Below are 12,611 nucleotides of genomic sequence, written 5' to 3'. Positions count from 1 at the left end.
ACAACGCCGGACTAACTAGCTCTTTCTCATGAAGGATACAAAAGCTGTGCGTTTTCTACAAGCCCTACAGCAGTAATACAGAAGGTTACAGCGGAGAAGCAATTCATGTAAAAACAACAGTGAGCAGGTTAAGGCATGAAATGGGTTTTACAGGTGTAAAATATTATATCTGTGCTCCAGATCCACAGATACAGGAAGCTTCTGGGAGCTTTACAAAGTCCTCGGCTACCTGCAAATACAGCTAAATGATTTTCTCAAGCTGTGAGTGACAGCATATGAATTAGTATAGGCTAGACAGGTAAATATTCCCAGAGCCGTGTGAAAGACAAACTTCTGCCAAATCTCGCTATTGCTGATTGGCAGCACTTATTGGAGGGTGTGCTTTAGTTCTGAAAAACATTTGCTACATCTGCTTGCACAGAAAAGACCCCACAAAGCTATGCTGCTCAGGGATACATGGGGTGCCTCCAAAGAGAAGGAACGTTGTTCTACCCATCCTATTATAACTAGGACTCGGGCCATTGTGCCAATAAGGAGCGGTAGCTGCATGTAGCCACCAAACCAGAGCCATATGCATTCTTCAGAGCTCCCAAAGGTTAAACACATAGTGAGAACCAGCTAGTAATGAAAAACATTGCAGACTCTGGAATAAACTGCATAAATTGGAGCAGGTCTTTTTTGCATTAGAATGTCCCTTTAAGACATCTTTAAATTAGCTGCACTTACATGTAGTAAATAATTTGTTAAACTGATTGTCAACAGGGAAAAAACTTTTAGTACAGTGACGGTGTATTCAGACAAGACAGTTTCAAAAGCTATTAAAGTAATGGTAAATGCTAAAGTTTGTGAAACGCTAGGATTTACCATTGGAACAAATAAAGGGGACTTAAAATATAAAATACTTCATGCTGAAAGTTCCTTTATTTGTCTGAAGCGTTCTCTGTGCTGAGCACCTCAGGCAGCCCACGGCAGAACACCCTTTTGGTGAGAGGTGACTTTTCCACCTCTTAGCCAATAGCCGTGTGGCCCATCTGGCGCCAAGCCTGTTAACTAGCGCGCTATTGGCTACGAGGTGGAAACGTCACATCCCAGCAAAATAGTGTTCTGCCTTGGGCTGCCTGAGGCGCTCAGTGCGCCAAACGCTTCAGAAAAATAAAGGAACTTTCAGCATGAAGTATTTTATACTTCATGACTGAAAATCCTCTATTTGTTCCCATGGTAAATCCTAGCATTTCAGAAACGCTAGGATTTACCATTACTTATAGAAAATTGTGAGGTGCATGAGTACTCATATCTTGTTTTTTTTATCTATATTCACTTCATATAACAGGCTGGCACTACTATTTAAGGAAGACACAGTACAGGGGAACAGAAAATCACTGTCATGTAAATATGTTCTTAAAGGCTTTACCAATCTCAATATTCTTGTTTCCTGGAATTTTCTAGACTACACCAATCAGAGGCTCCTTCACCAACACAAGAATTTGCAATGACAGAGGACACCTCTGTGTGGTGCCATTAACAATATTAAATGAATGATAGGTGAAGCCTAAACCTTTAATAACTAGCAGAATGATTGCAGCCAATGGAGCCAGTGATTCAAAATAGAGTCTATACATCTGTGTAACCTGATCCTTCTATTTTTATTAATTAGAAATGAAAAAATATGTACCTCTTGCTGTTGTTCTTGGGCGGACAGAACAGTTAATGATGGTGAGGAATCCGGTTTGGCAACAGGAATTTCTGTCTCAATAATAGCGCTAGTCTGGAAAATAAATAGTATACTGTTAGATGGCCTTTAAGCATATAATACCCTATTTGGACTTTTTATGGAAACCAACCACAGCATCAACTACATATATAAAAGGTAAAATGAAAAAGGTTTTAGGTTTTCTAATAAACCAGCCTTGGGAGCAATATGACGTGACAAAAGACAGCTTGTGGTAATACCTTGAGAGCAATAACAGATTACAAAGCTTTAATAAATTATTTATAATCAAAACATTGATACATGTAACTATCATACATATACTACAAAGCAGTCTTGAATATATATGTGTGCACATGTTTGTAATCATAAAAGTTTTACAACAGAGTTTGGACTACTAAAAAAAAATAAATGTATGAAGTATAACTAATGTGGATTAAAATCTACATTGAGTAACGTCAAATACAGGTAGCCCTCGTTTTGCGTTGGTTCAATAGGTGTCATTTCACAATAGCGCCTGTCCCAAGTGATCACAAGACCACTATTAAAGAATTTGTTCTACAGGCTTCTTAGCGGAAAATAAAAAATATGCAGATGTGTCTTTGTCACCTACATTTACAGTGCTGCACTGTAATACTGCGTACATCACGCGAGTAGTTTGCCATTCGTTTGCTTTCTTAACCCCTTTGCTACTGGGAATTTCAGAAGAAAACTTGCCCAAAATACCAGAGAATATTTAGCATTTTTGCGATTAATCCATTTAAACAGAAATAGAGCCTTTTTTTTTAATTTACCAATTAAAACTATATTTTGTTTTAGTAGACAGCCCATGATATTGATCAAGGACCCTTTTGGTACATTTCATACCACCTTTGCTGCCAAATGCGATATTAAAATAATCATTACATTTTTCACAAACTTTGAGTTCCTCAACAAAATTACATACAGCTTCTCTTGTATCTTTTTTTTTTTCTTCAGAAATAGACGCACATAGATTTGCCATTGCATTTAGGTAATTAGAAAGCCGCTATTTGCAGCTGCGCACAACACTTCCAATGTTCCCGGCAGTGAAAGGGTTAAATAGTTGGGTAGCAAGGGTAATATTGTACTGTAGGTAGAACCCTCCCACCTGACACCTCCCCCCAAACTGATCTCTACCGAACAGCTCTCTTGTCTGCTCTGCTGCTCCCCCCATCTTAGGTACTGGCAAACAATCTGCCAGTATGCAGTTTTAGGGCATTTTATTTTTAATTACTATATTTTTTTAAAATTGTTTTACATAGTAGGGATCCCTCCAAACAGCTCTTATAACCATCCTCCTTCTCACTAGTAGCAGCCATATTAGGAACTAGTAGCTGTCTGCCAGTACCCATTTTATAGTCTTTTTTTTTAAAAAAAATTCTTAATAAAAGTGTTTTATGTAGTGTAGTGTTGTTGTCCCCAGTCATAACCCATTTCTGTCACATAGGGAACCCTCCCTCCCCCCTCGCCAAACATTTTTTCTGTTTTATTAGGTAGTGTAGTGTAGCATAGGGAACACAACCCCCCCTGCTTTCCTTCTTCTACATCAACACAGTACTACATCAACACAGTACGTTGGGCAAAGTACTGTGTGACGTAGTACCTATGTCCATACGGCTTAAAGGTGTTAAAGCGCCAGTACAATTAACTGTAAAAAGATTGCTAATATGCGTAGAAAAGAGCAGTAACATGCTGGCCTTTTGATACTGAAGCTATCAGGAAGTGTCTGTGCATGTAAAAAATAAAATAAAAATGTCCTTTTTATATGCAGCAAAGAAAACAAAAATGACTCGAAATGACTAGAGCTTCCAATTGCCATAGATTGTAACATACCTCGCAAGCATAAAAACTAATCTTATTTGCCGTTTTCACTTTTACAACATTCATATCAGGGCTTTAAATAGAAAATATTATATAACAACAAATATAATATATATTCGATTATAATATATTACATTACTAATGTCAATTTTGAGGGGGGGCTGGAACTAATTTTGATATTATACAAACTATTCCTTCAGGAAAAGAACTCCGGCATAAACTGAGGGTTACCTGTATATGTAATGGTAAACTGAAATATAAAATAGTACACAATATTCCATTCTAAGACACCAACTGCTGTTCTTAACCCCTTAGCTGCCAGAGGGCAGCAATGCATTGGTGCCATATTTAGCGTCCAAGGAGTTAAAACAACTTAAAGTTAGAAACTTTGTAATATGCATTTTTCTTGCTAAATGCTCTATGGTATATAATACTTAAAGGGACATTAAACTCAAAACATAATTCTCTAAAAATGGTTTTAATTATGCTACGTGGAATAACTTTGCAATACACGTTTTATTTCATTACATTATTTTGCCATATTTTCCTTTAATTTAAATCTTTAAATAGTATTTTTCTACTGCCCCCAAAAGAGGATAGGCCTTCTGCAGAATTCTGAATCTGGACTATGCTACATGCTTCAGTGATTGGTTGATAACTCCTCGAGCTCTATCCCTAATTGGAAACATCAAATGAGATAATATATATCACACTCATGAGGCTCTCTTGGCTGCAAAATATTTCAAACTTTGCTAGCTTTAACACTTTTAAAATACTTATTGTGTATGCAGATATTTTTGATACATATTTAAAAATGACTTTAATGCCCCTTCAAGAATTAATCCCAATAAAATGAGTGCGGTTTGTACAATTGGATAATATAACCAATATATTTTATTACAAAAACAGATATACAGCTGCTACCGTTTTACATATGGATGACAAAGTCAGAAACTAGTAAAAATGAATGACTAGAACAGACTGTTGTGCTACTGGCTTATTATTAACCCATGATCTTGAGGTTAGTCTAGGACGATGCATTTTATAGAATTGGGAACGGGAAGTGTTAAAGGGAGTTACGAGATGTTGGTTTTACAGCTATATGATAGGTTGTGAGCGCACTTACTTCTTCCCAAAAGGCTAGCAGGGAGGATGTAGACGAAGAAGCGGCGGGCTCCTTAGTGGTAACAGATATGAAGGACAGAAATAAGAATGTACTTTTGGTTGGGTAGCGCCTATTTGGCATACCTCAGTAGGCAGCAGTTATGCACACTGAACATTAGATGGCAGCACTGTTTGCATAATGTAGAACATTGTTAAAGGGACATAAAACCCAACATTTTATTTTCATGATTCAGATAGAACATAGAATTTTAAACAACTTTACAATCTACATCACTTTTTCAATTTACTTTGTTTTCTTGTTATCCTTTGCTGAAAAGCAGGAAGGTAAGTTACAGGAATGTGCACGGTTCTGCAGTATTATATGGCAGTTGGTTTACAATGCTATACATTAGCAAGAGCACTATATGGCAGCACTATTTCCTGTCATGTCGTGCCCCAGAAATGTGCATACTACCTACCTAGATGACTCTTCAACAAAGAATAACGCGAGAACCAAGCAAACATGATAATAGAAGTAATTTGGAAACTTTTTTAAAATTATATTCACTATCTGAATCATAATCACACACACACATTATATATAATATCCACCATTCCACTCTGCTCATTGTCATGACAAAAAATAATTTATTAAAGGGACATTAAACCCAATTATTTCCTTCACAATTCAGATAGAGCTTACAATTTTAAACAACTTTCCAATTTACTTTTATTATCGCATTTGCTTCATTCAATAAAGAATCCTTTATTGAAGAAGTAACAATGCACTACTGGGAGCTAGCTGAACACATTGGTAAGAGGCATATGTGTGCAACCACCAATCAGCAGCCAGCTCCCAAGCCTACCAAGGTATGCTTTTTAACACTGGATACCAAGAGAACGAAACAAATTGGATAATAGTAGTAAATTAGAAAGCTTTAGAAATAGAATGTTCTTTCTGAACCATGACAGACATTGTGTTTCATGTCCATTTAACATCACTTTTACATGAGGTTCAAACTAACAGACAAAAGCACTGTTTTTCCTATGGTTTTATACTTTTGCCTTAATGTATTTGTATTTATTTATATTTAACTTGCATAGAAATGATAATGAATTATCTCCAAAATGAATATATTTCCAGGCTTTAAAATAAATTTCATCTGTGCCGATTCTACCTCTCTATAAAAACAAAAAATAATTGTGATCCTGTACGCTGATAATACTCTGTGATCTTGTACGCTGATAATACTCTGTGATCCTGTACGCTGATAATACTCTGCGATCCTGTACGCTGATAATACTCTGCGATCCTGTACGCTGATAATACTCTGCGATCCTGTACGCTGATAATACTCTGCGATCCTGTACGCTGATAATACTCTGCGATCTTGTACGCTGATAATACTCTGCGATCTTGTACGCTGATAATACTCTGCGATCTTGTACGCTGATAATACTCTGCGATCTTGTACGCTGATAATACTCTGCGATCTTGTACGCTGATAATACTCTGCGATCTTGTACGCTGATAATACTCTGCGATCTTGTACGCTGATAATACTCTGCGATCTTGTACGCTGATAATACTCTGCGATCCTGTACGCTGATAATACTCTGCGATCCTGTACGCTGATAATACTCTGCGATCCTGTACGCTGATAATACTCTGCGATCCTGTACGCTGATAATACTCTGCGATCCTGTACGCTGATAATACTCTGTGATCCTGTACGCTAATAATACTCTGTGATCCTGTACGCTGATAATACTCTGTGATCCTGTACGCTGATAATACTCTGTGATCCTGTACGCTGATAATACTCTGTGATCCTGTACGCTGATAATACTCTGTGATCCTGTACGCTGATAATACTCTGTGATCCTGTACGCTGATAATACTCTGTGATCCTGTACGCTGATAATACTCTGTGATCCTGTACGCTGATAATACTCTGTGATCCTGTACGCTGATAATACTCTGTGATCTTGTACGCTGATAATACTCTGTGATCTTGTACGCTGATAATACTCTGATCTTGTACGCTGATAATACTCTGATCTTGTACGCTGATAATACTCTGTGATCTTGTACACTGATTAATACTCTGTGATCTTGTACACTGACTAATACTCTGTGATCTTGTACACTGACTAATACTCTGATCTTGTATGCTGATAAGTTCATTGTATTCAAAGTCCTTGAAGGACCCCTTTACAAATGGGCTGGGCTCTATGTCTCACCCCCAGTGAGAGGTTTATTTCTGCTGCTGCTACTTGCTTACATAGCCTTTTTTTTAACCAATACTGCAGTATTGATATATTCAGTATGAATGGCTTTTAAAGAACCCCCAGCTATTTAAATGTCACAAAAGGGTAAAATGATCTGTTTGTAAACAATTAACACAATCCATCAGGTAAAATGGATAATTGGGAATGCATTAATGAACATCTGACAGCATTATGCCCCTTTGTGTAAACACTACTCACCCTCAGAGATAGGTCATGTTGCAGAGGAGAAGTGTTAAAATACTCAAAAATGGAATCGTGAAAGTCAGAAATCTTAAGTCCTGAAAAACAAAACACAATAAGAAAATAGACTTAGGACGTAAAGACTTTAAAGGGACATAATACTCATATGCTATATCACTTGAAAGTGATACAGCATTACTGTAAAAAACTGACATACATAAAGCACCTGAACATCTCTATGTAAAAAGCGAAGATATTTTACCTGCTCTGTGAACAGTTATACTTCAGCTGCTGTACAGCTGCAAGTTGCAAAAAAATCAAAAGAAAAAAACAAAAATTTCACTGAAATCTCGTAAACCTCCTTAAACTGAATAGGAAAAAAATATGACTGTGCCTGCACATGCGAGATGCACACTCCCTTGCAAGTCCTGAGACCAGTATCCTGATTGGCTGCTTAAAGTCTCTTTAAAGTGGGGTGTGAAAACTTGAGACATTTTGAGGTAAAATATCTTCCTTTTTTTCAGAGAGATGATTAGGTGGTATCTTTGTCAGTTTTTTTACAGCTATGCAGTATCACTTATTTTTTTTAACATTTGGGTATCATATCTCTTTAAGCACAATTACATTAAGGACCTACCACTTTCTTCTTTAAATTTTTCTTCTAATTTCTTTTTCATTTTCTCCATTTCTTCTAAGAGTTCTTGGTTTTTAAGTTCTGCTTCTTTCAGTTTGCTTAGGGGAAAGGAAAGAAAACAGCGTGAACACAGCGGGTCTGGAAAAAAGCTCACTAACCAGCTGGGCTACATATACCTGTATATTAAACAGTACAGCTCCTGCTTCTATATAACAGCTCACTAACTAACTATGCTACATATATCGCTATAACAGTACAGCTCCTGCTTCTATATAAAAGCTTACTAACTAGCTAGGCTACATATACCTGTATATTAAACAGTACAGCTCCTGCATCTATACAAAGCTCACTAACTGGGCTACATATACCTGTATATTAAACAGTACAGCTCCCGCTTCTATATAAAGCTCACTAACTAACTAGGCTACATATACCTGTATATTAAACAGTACAGCTCCTGCTTATTATATAAAGCTCACTAACTAGGCTACATATACCTGTATATTAAACAGTACAGCTCCTGCTTCTATATAAAGCTCACTCACTGGCTAGGCTACATATACCTGTATATTAAACAGTAGAGCTCCTGCTTCTATAGAACAGCTCACTAACTAACTATGCTACATATAAAGCTATATTAAACAGTACAGCTCCTGCTTCTATATAAAAGCTTACTAACTAGCTAGGCTACATGTACCTGTATATTAAACAGTACAGCTCCTGCTTCTATACAAAGCTCACTAACTGGGCTACATATACCTGTATATTAAACAGTACAGCTCCTGCTTCTATATAAAGCTCACTAACTGGGCTACATATACCTGTATATTAAACAGTACAGCTCCTGCTTCTATATAAAGCTCACTAACTAACTAGGCTACATATACCTGTATATTGAACAGTACAGCTTCTGCTTCTATAGAAAGCTCACTAACTAGGCTACATATACCTGTATATTAAACAGTACAGCTCCTGCTTCTATATAAAGCTCACTAACTAGCTAGGCTACATATACCTGTATATTAAACAGTACAGCTCCTGCTTCTATATAAAGCTCACTAACTAGCTAGGCTACATATACCTGTATATTAAACAGTACAGCTGCTGCTTCTATATAAAAGCTCACTAACTAGGCTACATATACCTGTATATTAAACAGTACAGCTCCTGCTTCTATATAAAGCTCACTCACTGGCTAGGCTACATATACCTGTATATTAAACAGTGCAGCTCCAGCTTCTATATAAAAGCTCACTAACTAGGCTACATATACCTGTATATTAAACAGTACAGCTCCTGCTTCTATATAACAGCTCACTAACTAACTATGCTACATATAAAGCTATATTAAACAGTACAGCTCCTGCTTCTATATAAAAGCTTACTAACTAGCTAGGCTACATGTACCTGTATATTAAACAGTACAGCTCCTGCTTCTATACAAAGCTCACTAACTGGGCTACATATACCTGTATATTAAACAGTACAGCTCCTGCTTCTATATAAAGCTCACTAACTGGGCTACATATACCTGTATATTAAACAGTACAGCTCCTGCTTCTATATAAAGCTCACTAACTAACTAGGCTACATATACCTGTATATTGAACAGTACAGCTCCTGCTTCTATAGAAAGCTCACTAACTAGGCTACATATACCTGTATATTAAACAGTACAGCTTCTGCTTCTATATAAAGCTCACTAACTAGCTAGGCTACATATACCTGTATATTAAACAGTACAGCTCCTGCTTCTATATAAAGCTCACTAACTAGCTAGGCTACATATACCTGTATATTAAACAGTACAGCTCCTGCTTCTATATAAAAGCTCACTAACTAGGCTACATATACCTGTATATTAAACAGTACAGCTCCTGCTTCTATATAAAGCTCACTCACTGGCTAGGCTACATATACCTGTATATTAAACAGTGCAGCTCCAGCTTCTATATAAAAGCTCACTAACTAGGCTACATATACCTGTATATTAAACAGTACAGCTCCTGCTTCTATATAAAAGCTCACTAACTAGGCTACATATATCTGTATATTAAACAGTACAGCTCCTGCTTCTATATAAAGCTCACTCACTGGCTAGGCTACATATACCTGTATATTAAACAGTACAGCTCCTGCTTCTATATAAAGCTCACTCACTGGCTAGGCTACATATACCTGTATATTAAACAGTGCAGCTCCTGCTTCTATATAAAAGCTCACTAACTAGGCTACATATACCTGTATATTAAACAGTGCAGCTCCAGCTTCTATATAAAAGCTCACTAACTAGGCTACATATATCTGTATATTAAACAGTACAGCTCCTGCTTCTATATAAAGCTCACTAACAAGCTAGGCTACATATAACTGTATATTAAACAGTACAGCTCCTGCTTCTATATAAAGCTCACTAACTAGGCTACATATACCTGTATATGAAACAGTACAGCTCCTGCTTCTATATAAAGCTCACTAACTAGGCTACATATACCTGTATATTAAACAGTACAGCTCCTGCTTCTATACAAAGCTCACTAACTAGGCTACATATACCTGTATATTAAACAGTACAGCTCCTGCTTCTATATAAAGCTCACTAACTCGCTGGGCTACATATACCTGTATATTAAACAGTACAGCTCCTGCTTCTATATAAAGCTCACTAACTAGCTGGGCTACATATACCTGTATATTAAACAGTACAGCTCCTGCTTCTATATAAAAGCTCACTAACTAGGCTACATATACCTGTATATTAAACAGTACAGCTCCTGCTTCTATATAAAGCTCACTAACTAACTAGGCTACATATACCTGTATATTAAACAGTACAGCTCCTGCTTCTATATAAAGCTCACTAACTAGCTAGACTACATATACCTGTATAATAAACAGTACAGCTCCTGCTTCTATATAAAGCTCACTAACTCGCTGGGCTACATATACCTGTATATTAAACAGTACAGCTCCTGCTTCTATATAAAGCTCACTAACTAGCTAGACTACATATACCTGTATATTAAACAGTGCAGCTTCTGCTTCTATATAAAGTTCACTAACTAGCTGGGCTACATATACCTGTATATTAAACAGTACAGCTCCTGCTTCTATATAAAGTTCACTAACTAGGCTACATATACCTGTATATTAAACAGTGCAGCTCCTGCTTCTATATAAAGCTCACTAACTAGGCTACATATACCTGTATATTAAACAGTGCAGCTCCTGCTTCTATATAAAGCTCACTAACTAGCTAGGCTACATATACCTGTATATTAAAAAGTACAGCTCCTGCTTCTATATAAAGCTCACTAACTAGGCTACATATACCTGTAAATTAAAAAGTACAGCTCCTGCTTCTATATAAAGCTCACTAACTAGGCTACATATACCTGTATATTAAACAGTACAGCTCCTGCTTCTATATAAAGCTCACTAACTCGCTGGGCTACATATACCTGTATATTAAACAGTACAGCTCCTGCTTCTATATAAAGCTCACTAACTCGCTGGGCTACATATACCTGTATATTAAACAGTACAGCTCCTGCTTCTATATAAAGCTCACTAACTAGGCTACATATACCTGTATATTAAACAGTACAGCTCCTGCTTCTATATAAAGCTCACTAACTAGCTAGACTACATATACCTGTATAATAAACAGTACAGCTCCTGCTGCTATATAAAGCTCAGTAACTCGCTGGGCTACATATACCTGTATATTAAACAGTACAGCTCCTGCTTCTATATAAAGCTCACTAACTAGGTTACATATACCTGTATATTAAACAGTACAGCTCCTGCTTCTATATACAGCTCACTAACTAGCTAGGCTACATATACTTGTATATTGAACAGTGCAGCTCCTGCTTCTATATAAAGCTCACTAACTAGGCCACATATACTTGAATATTAAACAGTACAGCCCCTGCTTCTATATAAAGCTCACTAACTTGCTGGGCTACATATACCTGTATATTAAACAGTGCAGATCCTGCTTCTATCAATTTGAAGCTTAGGAAGAGAAGTGAACAAGGATATAATGGGCAAAACAAGAAGGTACAATACACAGAAGGGACAGATGTACACTCTGTATTAAACCACGTCACATTCTTATTGCCAGCGCATTAAGAAGATGACTCACAACTAAACGACTCAAGCTACCACTTGCAGAAGAATATAAACGTCAAACAAAATCTGAACGGGAAGCCACCTCCATCTATCTATTCAGTTATAAAAGGCTTCTGCTAGGAGACGGCTACTTCTTTGGACTGCTGTCCTCTCTACTAGATGTCCATAACTGTTGCATTAACATAGCTCTGACACACTGGTTCCATTCTGTTATCTAATTGGTCCATAACATCTTTATAATGACCTCTTTCCTGTGCTCGGCAAACTGCAATAGTCATGCTAGATACACAGCTATCCTATACACCCTAGGAACGCACAGGTCTTTTAGTCCACGTTACATATGGGTTCCATCCGCGGTACCTGGCATACTGTATTATCTATATATCAAGGCAATATATAAACTTAATGCCAATTAAACATTTTTAGCCTGTTTGCCTTGTAAGTTTACTATTCCTCACAGGACATGCATCCGCACCACCGCATGCTCAGCTGCTCACCAAGGGTATCTTCTTCTCTTACTTATCTATGATTCTACCTATGACCCAGGTATTCCATCATCCACATTGCTTTCTTTAATTTGGCAACACTTAACCCTTTTTTGCGCATAACCTCAGGGCCCTTTTACAAGCTCCAAAATGTTTTTAAGAACATAGCTTTATAAATGCACGTCTTAAACTGGTGGTTGTGTGTTACATATGAAACAGATATACAATG

General features: G+C 37.0%; 1 protein-coding gene across 4 annotated transcripts in view; it reads right to left on the bottom strand.

The window, feature by feature from the left end:
- CDC42BPB (CDC42 binding protein kinase beta) overlaps nt 1–12,611 on the bottom strand; it is a 422,828-nt gene that overhangs the window by 102,766 nt on the left and 307,451 nt on the right. For all 4 annotated transcript variants that reach the window (XM_053697422.1, XM_053697423.1, XM_053697424.1 and 1 more), the window contains 3 exons: nt 7,764–7,858; nt 7,145–7,224; nt 1,673–1,765 (listed from right to left, as the gene is read on the bottom strand). In XM_053697422.1, the coding sequence (XP_053553397.1) occupies nt 1,673–1,765; nt 7,145–7,224; nt 7,764–7,858 (268 nt within the window). The remainder of the gene's footprint in view (nt 1–1,672; nt 1,766–7,144; nt 7,225–7,763; nt 7,859–12,611) is intronic.

The sequence above is a fragment of the Bombina bombina genome, chromosome 1 (genome assembly GCF_027579735.1).
Source record: "Bombina bombina isolate aBomBom1 chromosome 1, aBomBom1.pri, whole genome shotgun sequence".
Classification (NCBI taxonomy): Eukaryota; Metazoa; Chordata; class Amphibia; order Anura; family Bombinatoridae; genus Bombina; species Bombina bombina.
The sequence above is the reverse complement of the archived record's forward strand: the minus strand, read 5'-3'. Positions and strand labels throughout refer to the sequence as shown.